Source organism: Haliotis rubra, unplaced genomic scaffold (assembly GCF_003918875.1).
Source record: "Haliotis rubra isolate DU_JTF1 unplaced genomic scaffold, ASM391887v1 Scf219, whole genome shotgun sequence".
NCBI lineage: Eukaryota > Metazoa > Mollusca > Gastropoda > Lepetellida > Haliotidae > Haliotis > Haliotis rubra.
The window spans coordinates 420,103-434,631 of NW_025766214.1; the positions used below are offsets into that span (position 1 = coordinate 420,103).

The 14,529-nt window shown below is 45.1% G+C and overlaps 1 protein-coding gene across 2 annotated transcripts in view; it reads right to left on the minus strand.

Moving 5' to 3' along the window:
• The window catches only part of LOC124277158 (low-density lipoprotein receptor-related protein 2-like), a 48,195-nt gene that overhangs the window by 15,008 nt on the left and 18,658 nt on the right, over window positions 1-14,529 (minus strand). For both annotated transcript variants that reach the window (XM_046712815.1, XM_046712814.1), the window contains exons 10-21: window positions 13,756-13,860; window positions 12,121-12,289; window positions 11,049-11,259; window positions 9,726-9,918; window positions 8,793-8,912; window positions 7,991-8,219; window positions 6,938-7,031; window positions 5,235-5,335; window positions 3,039-3,248; window positions 2,113-2,294; window positions 1,465-1,587; window positions 1,088-1,207 (exon numbers count right to left, since the gene is read on the minus strand). In XM_046712815.1, coding sequence (XP_046568771.1) covers window positions 1,088-1,207; window positions 1,465-1,587; window positions 2,113-2,294; window positions 3,039-3,248; window positions 5,235-5,335; window positions 6,938-7,031; window positions 7,991-8,219; window positions 8,793-8,912; window positions 9,726-9,918; window positions 11,049-11,259; window positions 12,121-12,289; window positions 13,756-13,860 — 1,857 coding nt within the window. The remainder of the gene's footprint in view (window positions 1-1,087; window positions 1,208-1,464; window positions 1,588-2,112; window positions 2,295-3,038; window positions 3,249-5,234; window positions 5,336-6,937; window positions 7,032-7,990; window positions 8,220-8,792; window positions 8,913-9,725; window positions 9,919-11,048; window positions 11,260-12,120; window positions 12,290-13,755; window positions 13,861-14,529) is intronic.

Genomic DNA, 14,529 nt, shown 5'->3' on the forward strand with positions numbered 1-14,529 from the left:
TAGCCCAGACTGAAGCTGGTTTTATAGTGCTAGCTCACTGAGATACCATGCCGCAGTGAAGCATGAATACCCCACTCAGACACAGTATTATGACTCCGAGCCGACCAGTCCTTGTTGTACCCATTAATGCCGAGCACCAGGCAGGGACCAACAAGTACCATATTTTAAGGTCTTTTGGTATTACGCAGTCGGGGATCGAACCCGCGACCTTCCGCTCTCTGGGCGGACGCTCTAACCACTACACCACGGAGACGGTCAGTATGGTCTTGAAGCGCTCATAGTAACATTTTAGAAATACCATGACTGATCAAAATGGGTTTGGCACTTCGGAACCATGCATTTACGGAATTGGAACAGGCCAAACCTTAAACCCAATCACGTCTTACCCTTCTTGTCTAGCACCATTGTGACCTGTCAAACTACCCATGGATGGATGCATGCATGGTATCATACCCCTCGACAAGTTCACGAGGTCATGAGTACATAAACTAGTGCCAAGATGAGTCAAGGTATAAGGGGACCGATCCACAAGCGTTAGGAGTTAATGTAATGATAGAATTTAACACAGGGTGACGAATAGTCTTACAGTCCCTAAACCACAGTATTTTCCCTACTGCCAAGCCCTATCTGCAGTGCTTAAGCCCCAAATAAAGCAAGTCTAGATTTCCTCAGGTTCTGAATCTCTGATCGCCCTGGGGCTCCTTTTCAATTTAAATGGCTTGTTTGTTACTATCAAAATTATATATATTCAGGGACTAAGCGTTAGTCTAGGTGACGAATGAGGTAGTACTTTAAGGATCACTAAATTCTTTCTTCTTACCATTCCTTTCTGCAGGTAACGCCACATTACAAGAATCTTGAATGTAAGCTTATTCGGAAGGGACTCCGATTTTGTATTGTTGTTTTCATATTTGATGCCACCTGTGTCTGTCAGTGAAGTAAGAAATAGACAAAGATTTGGATTCACTGGTGTAATGTAAAATGTGAATTCAAGGTAACATGGAAACTACAGTGTGACCTCTTTGTGCATTTTGTGACGAGATTTCCAGTGAGAGGTTTTGTGGAGGTGTACACATGCAACTCTCACCTGGACATCCCTCTTCGTCGGAACTGTCTGGACAGTCATGCTGACCATTACACCTGGTGGAGTTGTCCAGGCACTGGCCAAGCGGAGCACACAGGATCTTGTTGTTGTCGCAGTGTTTGTCTGAGAATCCAAACAAGTTTCAACACCATGTGTCACTTGATAACGTCGGCAATAAGCACTTGTCGCAATACATTTAAAGGATCGAGGTAGATTTGGAAATGTGTACATCGACTAAGGTCTCTCTAGAACAAGGATAATTACTGAATTACTAATTACTGAACATGCAACGAAAAACATTAAAACTGACCGAATGCACCCAAGAAAAAGGCAAGGGGGAAAATAATGCTTAACGGACGAAAAAGCCAGAATTGACATACCGTAGCAGGTGACATGATTGGCCCCAAGCGTCATATTGGCAGGGCATCTGCACAAGGCACCATGTTCCTTGGTCAAGCAGATGTGAGAGCAACCGCCGTTGTCATGGCTGCAGCCATTCTTTACTGCAAATGTACGTATAACATTAATGAAGTTATCGAACGACCGTTCTTTTCTTTCTTGCATAAGGCCGCACTCAGCTGTTTTACAGTTATGTGACGGTGGCCTGTAAGTTAATGAGTGAGTGAGTGAGTTAAAATTTAAAGTCACTTTGGCAATATTTCAGCCTAAAACAAGTTATAGATTAACAATAAGTAATGATAGATGTAAGTTAATGAGTCTGGACCAGACAATCAGGTGATTACTGAATGGGGTAGGGTCCATATAGAGACAATGTAGGGAATCTAACCTGGGCCTTTGGCGTGACGAGCAAACGCTTTAACCACTAGGCTACCCCCATGTTTTCAAGTTACATTGGCCGTTACTGGTGGCTTAACCACTAGGCTACCCCCATGTTTTCAAGTTACATTGGCCGTTACTGGTGGCTTAAACACGACCATACAGCCTCTTGCCCAAGGTAACCAAGTGAGAAAGGAAACACGTCAAACAGGAAGACAGGGTACTGGTGGAGACTTTCAGGTTTGACTAACTTGGTGCGGTTTTCTTCATGTTGACCAGTGCCATCCCTGTCAGTCCCGTGTGTCCACTGTGGTAGTCAATCTGGTCGCCATGGCGACGCGAGCTGTTGACCATGTGTACAGCATCGGTCAGGCCATCAGTCCAATAGATCAAGCTTCCGTCCACTACTATGGAATTGATGTTCTTTGCAAATCTGAAACGCAGACAAAATTAACATCCTGGAATGTACTATGTGTAGCGACTTGTCAATGGAAGTCATCCCACGGTGACGAGCACCTGCTTTCTCGCCTATATGATATCCAACGGAACACAAAGGTGCGTGAGACTTGTTTTACGAAGCTTTTACCAATATTCCAGCAATATCAAGCGGGGTAGCACAAATCTTTGCCCATGGATACCTATTCTTAAGAAATTTCGCTGATTGTCTTATTTTTTCAAGATACAAGTCTCAGTAAATGATTGACATAATTACTAATCGTTGTTCATATTGCTACTTTTCAGTAAATCATGCATGGCACTATGTCAACAAGACGACAAAGTCATCAATATCCCCCGCAATGGCAAAATACTCTTATGAATATGTCTACTAGTTATGATTATGCCAAATGTTTTGGTTTGTATATGGCAAAGTGGAAGGAGGGTATTGAAAGATTTTAAAGTTCTGCTCTAGGAAGGAGCACTACCACCAACTACAGTCGAAGCCAAACTTGTTGCTATGGAAACACAAAATATATTTTATTCAGAATTCCAAAAATACCAAAAGGCACCAGTACACCACCAGGCCTATCTTAGTGCCACGTTGGGTGAAGGAATAGTGAACAGTCTTAAAGTTCTGCTCCGGAAAAGAGCACTACCACCAAATTCAGTCGAAGTCGATGGGGCGGTGTGTAAAACCGAGTATGGGCCTCAGCAAAATGTAATGTCAACACAGGCTTACACGTGTGAAGCACGGTCTGAGCCGTCGATGGCCACTGAGTAAATCATCTCGAGTTTCATGTCGCTCCAAAACAGTCGGTACTTCACCGGGTCTACCGTCAGAGAGTTGGGCTGTCGTATCCGTTCTTCCACAATCAGGATGCAGTTGGTGGCGTCCATGTCACATCTCTGAATATGTGGTCGATCCCCCCAGTCAGCATAAAACAGAACTCTGAAGAAGAAACTCATATATAGTGGAATCTCTTTATTCCGGACGGTACATTCCTAATGGAATTGCCCTGTTTTGGCATATATACGGACAAACTAATTCTGGATGCTTAGTGTTATCTTTAGCTGTGTTATCTTTAGCTGTGCATGGATGCATGCATGGTATCATAACTGTACATGGATGGACGCATGCATGGTATCATAACTGTACATGGATGGACGCATGCATGGTATCATAACTGTACATGGATGGACGCATGCATGGTATCATAACTGTACATGGATGGACGCATGCATGGTATCATAACTGTACATGGATGGACGCATGCATGGTATAACTGTACATGGATGGATGCATGCATGGTATCATAACTGTACATGGATGGATGCATGCATGGTATCATAACTGTACATGGATAGATGCATGCATGGTATCATTACTGTGCATGGATAGATGCATGCATGGTATCATAACTGTACATGGATGGATGCATGCATGGTATCATAACTGTACATGGATGGATGCATGCATGGTATCATAACTGTACATGGATGCATGCATGGTATCATAACTGTACATGGATGATGCATGCATGGTATCATAACTGTGCATGGATGCATGCATGCATGGTATCATAACTGTGCATGGATGCATGCATGGTATCATAACTGTGCATGGATGCATGCATGGTATCATAACTGTGCATGGATGGATGTGCATGCATAACTGTGCATGGATGCATGTGTAATCATAACTGTGCATGGATGCATGCGTGGTATCATAACTGTGCATGGTATCCTAACTGTGCATGGATGCATGCATGGTATCATAACTGTGCATGGATGCATGCATGGTATCATAACTGTACATGGATGCATGCATGGTATCATAACTGTACATGGATGCATGCATGGTATCATAACTGTACATGGATGCATGCATGGTATCATAACTGTGCATGGATGCATGCATGGAATCATAACTGTGCATGGATGCATGCATGGTATCATGGTACTGTACATGGATGCATGCATGCATATCATAACTGTGGATGCATGCATGGTATCATAACTGTGCATGGATGCATGCATGGTATCATAACTGTGCATGGATGCATGCATGGTATCAACTGTACATGGTATCATAACTGTGCATGGTATCCTAACTGTACATGGATGCATGCATGGTATCATAACTGTGCATGGATGCATGCATGGTATCATAACTGTGCATGGATGCATGCATGGTATCATAACTGTACATGGATGCATGCATGGTATCATAACTGTGCATGGATGCATGCATGGTATCATAACTGTGCATGGATGCATGCATGCTATCATAACTGTGCATGGATGCATGCATGCTATCATAGTTGTACATCCAAGTTTCATACAACACATTCTTTCGCTCGGTACCAGTCTGAGCAATGAAAGGCAGTCCTGTGTGTCCCACAGCTCTATAGATGGGTGAAGTAATGGAAGATGTAAACCGTGATAAATTATATTGGGCTAACCCTGTCCCAAGGTATGTTCTCACGTGTCTCAAAGTGTGCATGCCGATGAAAGGGTACTAAGTTAAAAGTTACTTCAGTCAAAAAGCGTACGTTGATGTAAGGTACTCACCGGCTTGTCAGTACCGATATGTACTGATATTGGGTTCCAACACGAAGTGAAGGTATGAAAACGCACCCTTCACGTTACACATGCTGTCTGATGAAGAGTGCCTACTCTAAGGTCTGTATGCTGGTGTTGGGTTACTCACCCTGCCTTCAGGTACAAGGCCAGACCATGCGGTTCGGCCAGAGACTGGTCTGTATGCTGGTGTTGGAGTACTCACCCTGCCTTCAGGTACAAGGCCAGACCATGCGGTTCGGCCAGAGACTGCTCTGTATGCTGGTGTTGAGTTACTCACCCTGCCTTCAGGTACAAGGCCAGACCATGCGGTTCGGCCAGAGACTGCTCTGTATGCTGGTGTTGGGGTACTCACCCTGCCTTCAGGTACAAGGCCAGACCATGCGGTTCGGCCAGAGACTGGTCTGTGACAACAACACGTGTGGACCCATCCAGTTTAGCTGCCTCTATGGTCCTCTGTGGAGACATTAGATACTAGTCAATGCCATGTTTAGACTCTTTGGACTACTACACGTAAATACAGATTCGACAAAAAGATGAGGACTGCATACCGACAATTGGTAACAGTATATGCATACGAATTTCTATGTCAGTGAATGAATAATGTTTAGGGCAAGTGTGTATCGCTGGCCTATAAACCAAAGGGCAAGATGGTACGCTGACGTGATACGATGACACGTGTTGTGTGCCATTGGGCAGTGTGTGTAATTATCTTACACATCTTGAGGTGAGGTGAGGTGAGGTGAGGTGAGGTGAGGTGAAATTGGGTTTAACGTCGTGCTTGAGAATATTTCGCTCATATGACGACGTGCATGCGTGTGTATGTGTATGTGCGGCTGCTTGTACTAGCCCAGACTGAAGCTGGTTTTATAGTGCTAGTCCACTGAGATACCATGCAGCAGTGAAGCATGAATACCCCACTCAGACACTTTATACTGACTCTGAGCCGACCAGTCATTGTTGTACCCATTAATGTCGAGCGCCAGGCAGGGACCAACAAGTACCATATATTAACGTCTTTTGGTATGACGCGGTCGGGGATCGAACCCGCGACGCTCTAACCACTACACCACGGAGGCGGCCCTTACAGATCTTATCAGGCATACTGTAGGCGTTAGTATTAAACAGTATCTTGCTGTGTCCGAGACTGACGACACCTACCTTTCGCAGGTCCAGCCAGAACACATTCCGGCCAACCCAGTCCACTGCCAACCCTTCCACGCTGAGGATATCCTCTCCTACCAACACCACCTTCCTGAAAGAGCAAGATCGCAGCCTACTGTATAAGTTGAATCTACTCAACATTAATTATCAATTTGCGAAACTATTAATCAGTGAGTAAATAAGTTTAGTTTACCACCACAATGAAGCAGTATTGCAGTTATATCACGCTGTGTGGGGTGAAAGCCCGGAGTAATACAGGAATAGAGGTTTTCGATGAATACAGTGCTGACAAGCCAATGATCTTCTTGGATGATCTGTGCTTGGAACCCTTGATCACAGGTTTGCGGTGCACCAAAGGGACGCAACTCAGCACAGCGTACTGCAGCGTCTTACACAAATGGAACAATACTCTGAGGTGGCTGACATCACGTTACGGTGATGCGTGCGCAGACGGATTCTCGTCCGAGACCAGGAGGTGAGGTGAGGTGAGGTGAAATTGGGTTTTACGTCGTACTTGAGGATATTTCGCTCATATGACGACGTGCATGCGTGTGTATGTGTATGTGCGGCTGCTTGTACTAGCCCAGACTGAAGCAGGTTTTATAGTGCTAGCCCACTGAGACTCCATGCAGCAGTGAAGCATGAATACCCCACTCAGACACATTATACTGACTCCGAGCCAACCAGTCCTTGTTGTACCCATTAATGCCGAGCGCCAGGCAGGGACCATCAAGTACCATATATTAACGTCTTTTGATATGACGCGGTCGGGGATCGAACTCGCGACGTTCTAACCACTACACAACGGAGGCGGTCCTTACAGATCTTATCAGGCATACTGTAGGCGTTAGTATTAAACAGTATCTTGCTGTGTCCAAGACTGTCGACACCTACCTTTCGCAGGTCCAGCCAGAACACATTCCGGCCAACCCAGTCCACTGCCAACCCTTCCACGCTGAGGATATCCTCTCCTACCAACACCACCTTCCTGAAAGAGCAAGATCGCTGCCTACTGTATCAGTTGAATCTACTCAACAATAATTATCAATTTGCGAAACTATTAATCAGTGAGTAAATAAGTTTAGTTTACCACCACAATGAAGCAGTATTGCAGTTATATCACGCTGTGTGGGGTGAAAGCCCGGAGTAATACAGGAATAGACGTTTACGATGAATACAGTGTTGACAAGCCAATGATCATCTTGGATGATCTCTGCTTGGAACCCTTGATCACAGGTTTGCGGTGCACCAAAGGGACGCAACTCAGCACAGCGTACTGCAGCGTCTTACACAAATGGAACAATACTCTGAGGTGGCTGACATCACGTTACGGTGATGCGTGCGCAGACGGATTCTCGTCCGAGACCAGGAGGTGAGGTGAAATTGGGTTTTACGTCGTACTTGAGGATATTTCGCTCATATGACGACGTGCATGCGCCTGTATGTGTATGTGCGGCTGCTTGTACTAGCCCAGACTTAAGCTGGTTTTATAGTGCTAGCCCACTGAGATACCACGCCGCAGTGAAGCATGAATACCCCACTCAGACACATTATACTGACTCCGAGCCGACCAGTTCTTGTCGTGCCCATTAATGCCGAACGCCAGGCAGGGACCAACAAGTACCATATTTTAACGTCTTATGTTGTGACGCAGTCGGGGGTCGAACCCGCGACCTTCCGCTGTCCGGGCGGACGCTCTAACCACTACACCACGGAGGCGGTCCCCAGACCAGGAAGTGATTGCAGTTCTGCGTTTTTCAACATAAATCGTCTGTCACAGCCACGTTTTCGAGTCGTAAGCAATAAGTGCAGAAAGTAAGTAGTGCAGGATTAGTTTAAAATATAATATTTCTGTCATGACAGATTAACCATAGTAACTATCAGGCGATCCTTAACTTTTCTATTTGTGTATTAAGGCCCAGTCTGAATCTCAAAGCGGGTCTGTACCTTATCTGTGACCCCCTTTTAATCTGGGCCGAGCAGATGATGGGCCTCTGACGACTGTCTTTGTCCACGAACACGATGCTGTTGTTGACTGGATCATAGTCAACAAGGTATATGTTGTTCAAATAGTTGATATCAACATTCTTGTAGGCATCGTTGCCAAGGTGACCGACCGAAAACTCCAGAACCTGGGTCTGTTGGCCAATGAGTATGTAGGTTGCATTTTCATCTCCTGAAACACAAGACACGATGCCAGATACATTCAGTGTATGAGTATATGCAAACCCGGACAGTTTTTGTGAGATCATGTTACTAGTTGATCATGTTCTCTTTGTTCTTTTAAACGAAAGGTTCAACGAAGGGCTCAAGGTACGGCGTCTAAACAACCTGATCACCTCGCACGGTGGACTAGTGATCACTTCCCCAACAAGGTGAACAATCAAAGATGCTAATATATTTGTTTACATTCAAACAAAACATTATTCAAAAGACAAAAAAATAACTTTAGTATTTCAATTTCTAACCGTATTTATCAAGAATATACATCGGCCTAAACCCAAACACCATTCTATGCCCCATACAAACATATCCATCGATATTAACTTGACTGAACAGAGATCGATTAGATTTGTATATTGTCGGGGCTGGTGTTTGGGGACATGATTCTTCTGTCAGCGCCCCAAGACATATTTTCATTCGACGAGACGTCAGCAAACATTATTCCAGAAACTGCACGCATGCACGCTTGCACCAAAAACTATCGCCATAAGTTTTAACTTATAAAAATGTGACAAGATATACTCACTCACACACTGGGTTTCATCTGGGCCGAGAATCAGATCAGTCGGGCATGCGCAGACGTAAGACGACCGGTGGCTTGGCAGGCAGATGTGGCTGCACGTTCCGGGACATGTAGCTGTGAATTCTGCAGAACATATGCTAGATTAATTGACAGACAATATTCAAACAATATCACAGCATAGTGAAATAGCATAGCTATATAAACCATCCGTTATCGCCGATCATGAGATTGATATATTTGTTTGTAATATCAGCTTCTACTGTCATTGTCTTGATAGTATGAATAGTCCAAGTCCACCTTAAATCGGCAAAGTTATATGTTGTCGTGTTTACCAACCAAACGCTACCCACACCTATCGAGCACTGTCCACAATAATGGCCAAACACTGTCAACCACACAAAGTTCCGGGCATTAACCACCGCCAAGCACCGTTCTCATGTTTAAGGCTAAAATTGGTTGGCTGGATGGTTTTTAACCCCGCACTCGGCAATATTCCAGCTATGTGGCGGCGGTGAATAATCGAACCTGGACCAGACAATCCAGTGGTCAATAGCATGAGCATCGATGTACGCAACTGGGATATGATGACATGCATCAAACAAGTCAGCGAGCCTGACCACCAGATCCTGTTAGTCACCTCTTACGACAAGCATGGGTTGCTGTAAACAAACTGTAACCCGGAAGTCACGAGTCTTCAAGGCTAAAGGCACTTTCCCAAAAAGTGCCAAACACTTACTGTCGTCGTCATCATGAATGAATGAGTTGAGTTTTACGCCGCACTCAGCTATTTTCCAGCTATATGGCTGTCGTCATCATGAACCAAACGGAATACAACCACAATATTTTCGCAACCACCGTGTCCTGCCGGTATCCCAGTTCGGTTGGACACTACAAACACTGTCCCCTGGGATCTAGACTTGAGTCAACGTCTCTCACCTCGTGGTCGTGGCTGTAGTGAAGGATGCATGATGTCGAGGTTGGTGACCCTTGGCATGTCTCTGAGCACCAGTTCTCGCTTCCTGCCGTTGAACTTGTCGTCCCGGACCACCCGTCCCTCGTTGGACCAGTAGATGTCATCTTCTAGGATGGACAAAGAGTTGGGATCACGGATATCGTGGGCCAGTACAATCTGAAACAGAGAACACGAGTCACTGTTTCAAGGTTATCAAAGCTGCGTGGATGGACGGTGGATTTCAGTCTGTTGAATGAGTCATGTTGGTTGGTTATTTAACACCGCACTCAACAATATTCCTGCTATATTGCGGTTGTCTGTAAATAATCGAGTCTGGACCAGACAATCCATTGATCAACAGCATGAGCATCTATCTACGCAACTGGGATACGATGACATGTGTCAACCAAGTTAGCGAGCCTGACTACCTGATCCCGTTAGTCGCCTCTTAGAAGAAGCATGGGTTACTGAAGACCAATTCTAACCCGGATCTTCACGGGTAGAATGGATCAGGGAGCAGACAGGTTAGTATATGTTATATCCTGCATAGTGTCGAATGAGGTGAGGGAGTTAGTTGGTCATACTTTGTCAAGCGTTCCAGTTATATAACACGTGGCAGTTTAATGTGGATGGAAATCCTGAAGTAATGCAGGTGTCAGAAGCACACCCCGTTGGCGAGACGGATGAGCACATGTATGGAGCTGACAAACCTACTAGCAGAGACATAATGAGGACACATCGGGACCAGAACCCACAATTAGAAGGATCTGTCGCCTCCAAGGGGCACAACTCTTGACCTGGCAGCGTCCTGGCTGGGCCACCACAGAAGACGGCCACTCGAACACACCCCTAAAACCCCCAACACCATTTCCTGCGGAGGACTTTTGGATGTTTCCATTGTGATAAGCCGTACAATAAAACAAAGAAATAAATGTGTCTCGGCCAGGTTATTCTCAAAGGTGCGAAGGCGCCAGACCCTTTTCCCCGTATGTTTAAAACAAGAGCAAAACCGGTCTTTTAATAAACGTCATTTACTGTTCCATTGACAGTATGCTTTCTGTTCTGGGGAGGGTACGTAAGAAGTGCGAGTCATGCCCCTGTTCCTGAGTGCATGAAGTTAAAGCCCCTCTGAATGTCATTCCTGCCTTGACTCGTTAACAGGGCGAACACGCATGCGCAGAGTTCCAATTTAGAATGTTTCCGGGCAATTTTACACAGGAAAATGAAATGTGAACTAAAGCGAGCTAACACATTCACAGAACTAAAGAAGGTATATTTTGACGCTTTCATAAACGAAATTTACTGACCTCTTTCACAGAGTCGTTCCCAGGGCATAGTCTCTCCACTCGACTGTTGTGCGGCTGTGCATCAATCCAGTACATGCAGTTTATGGTGTAGTCCATCACTAAGTCACGTGGCTGCCCCACGCGCTCACTCACTAAAGTGATGACGTTACTGCCATCGGCGTCACTGCGCATGATTGTCGGGCGGCTTGACATGTCCGTCCAGTAGAGGTAACTGTACAGTCATCAACATAGAGGCGTGTAACAGTGAATATATACTGGACAAAATAAGTTAGGGATATTGGTATTTTTATGATTCATATTTTATCAGTGTGTCAATTAATAAATAGATCATTATGTATAATTTCAACATTTGCATATATCCGTAACTATTTTTGTCCAGTATATGTTCAGTTATATCACAGCAAGTATGTTGATAATCAAACCAGAGGTCAAGAGAATGAGCAACGATTCGCGTCCGTAGACGATGACAACGCTCAATCACAAAATTAGATTGTTACCGCTTCAAAAAAAAACTACTTTGAAGAAGGGCATATTCTACCATGTCACCCCACGCGGACGAAGAAAAAGATCCAAAACTCGTGTGAAGTCACATGGTGAATGACTCGGCCACACCTTTCATCCATACCTGCCATTCGACTGACAGTTTGGTTTTACGCCGCTTTTAGCAATATTCCAGCAATATCACGGCGTGGGACACCAGAAATGGGCTTCACACATTGTACCCATGTGGGGATTCGAACCCGGGTCTTCGGCGTGACGTGCCAAAGCTTTAACCACTAGGCTACCCCACCGCCCCCCTGCCATTCGAGAAAGTGCATGTGTCTAAGACTGCGTTCAGGAACATCATGTAAGATGAGCTGAATGACATTTAACACCATGTTCAAGATTTACAACGTGCGTGTGTATGTGTTTACTAATTTCGGACGTATGCCGCTTTTTGAGTACTCGCCCACCAAGATGATCAATTTAAAATATGAATATCCAATCATCTTGGTGGGCGACTGCAAGGGGTCCAGTCATTTCCTTTATACCATTCCCCCCTGTACTATGATGTATCCGTCAATGTACTCACCTCGATATGGGATCCACAACAATATCACTGGGAGCCTTTAGCCCGTCAAGGACAGAGGTGCAGAACTTTCCATCGGCCCGACACGCCAAGATGGACTTCCTCCCGTCGTCCACGATATACAGTAGGTTGTTCAGCCAGTCATACGTCACGCCTTTCGGGGACATCAGCCCTGGTGAGTGAGTGAGTGGGTGAGTATGGTTTTACGCCGCTTTTAGCAATATTCCAGCAATATCAAGGCGGGGGGACACCAGAAAAGGGCTTCACATATTGTGCCCATGTGGGGATTCGAACCCAGGTCTTCGGCGTGACGAGCGGACGCTTTAACCACTAGGCTACAACCACCGCCCCTCAGCCCTGTGAACAAGACGTCATCTGACGTGAGGGTGAGTGAGGATGAGTTTGAACCAGAAAACCCAGTAATTTACACCATGAGCATCCATCAATTGGGATACGATAACATGCATCAAACATCCCTCGGTCGCCTCTTACAACAAGCCTGGGTTGCTGAAGACCAATTCTAACCCGGATCTTAATGTGCCAACGTGAGAGTGACAAAAGTGGTCAACCGCTACAATGCTATAGTCCGTTGGGCTCAAAAGCGGACCGATGAATTGCGATCTAACTCGATAACTGATAAACATATACTACTCAATGAAACGCTGATCATCATAAAAACATCAGCCCAACTCTGTGACTTTTTTGGAGAATTTATATCCTAAAAATAAAAAAGTTGTTTAACAAACTATAATTAAAATATTTACATAATTCACTATTTGGTACGAGGGAGGAGTGCAGAGAAAGGAACAGCCAGGTGTGAGAAAGGATGGATACAGGACAGCTCAGGAAAATGAATCCATAGCTTTGTCGGCACTTGTGCACGTGCTCCGCGTACACCTGGCTGTTCCTCTCTTTGCACTCCTCCCTCGTAACAAATAGTGAACTGTGTCAAAATTTTAATGATAGTTTGTGAAACAACTTTATTATTGTCAGGACATAAATTCTGCAAAAAACTCAGAGTTGGTCTGGTGTTTTTATTATGATCAGCGTTTCATCGAGTATTATATGTTTATTAGTTTTCGAGTTAGATTGCAATTCATCGGTCCGCTTTTGAGCCAAACTGACTAAAGTTAGTCCCATAGTGTGAATGTTGCTTCAACCGCAGTGAACACTCTAGCTCCATCGCGACACTCTTTAAATGGACAACATGCAAGCAATTTCAAGGCAGATGACGCAGCGTTACTACGGTTTTGCGCCGCTTGTATTGATAATACAGCAATATTACAGTGTGGACACCAGAATGGGCTTCAGGCATTGTTCCTATGTAGGACTGACTGACTGAGTTTGGTTTTACGCCGCTTTTAGCAATATTCCAGCAACATCACGGCGGGGGACACCAGAAATGGGCTTCACACATTGTACCCATATGGGGATTCGAACCCGGGTCTTCGGCGTGACGAGCCAACGCTTTAACCACTAGGCTACCCCACCGCCCTCCTATGTAGGATATGGAACCGTTCTTCAGCGTGACGAGAGAACGCTTCAACCACTAGAGCACCCACTGTCCTCTGATGTCAGAATAGGTTCCACATACTGCGCACATAAATGGTACTTCAGGGACGCGTGTTACCTACTGACCGTGAACTATGAGTGACCGATGGTTGTTGCCCAATATGTCAATGGAGAAAACCTGGCGACTGTGGGCATCAGTCCAAAAGATCCTCTGGTTGTGACTGTCAACAGCTGAGGGACAAAGCAAAGTGGACAAGATTTCAGGTTTATATCAAAGTGGCCTTCAGTTCGTGGAGACAATAACTGACCGGAGGTTCTGCATGCATGTAGCTAAGGTTAAGCTTAGGTCACGGTGACCCACAAACGTCCAATTGTGAGTCTGACCATTCCATCCACTTCAGTGCAAGTGGTGTGAACAACAAGCCCCAGTAAATCAGCTTATTTATACACGTTATTTACATTGGGTCTCAAAGATTGCTCGGAGGAAAACACAGGATGAGTTAATGGCCTTAGAACATTTCCCTGGATCTGCAACCAATATACTCCATACAGTTCACTCACATAAAGAGCCATTGCTTGAACATCTATACATGTATTATGATCGTGCACAGGCAAATTGTAGCGTACTTAGGGTTGCGCAACCAAGAGAAAATGACCAGTCTTTCCATATGCGAGCGAAGCGGGTCATTTTCTCTTGGTTGCGCAACCCTATGTGCGCTACAATTTGCCTGTGGATCGTGGGACCTTCACAAAGGCAACGACGAACATTAAAATTCTCTCAAACCCTTGAAAATTTTAATCTTTTAAAAAACTCTTCCTTTACTTTTTGACAGGCGAAGGGCTGACGGTTACCAAACATTTGCTATTGACAATATCTATATGATACATCCTCCAGGTTAC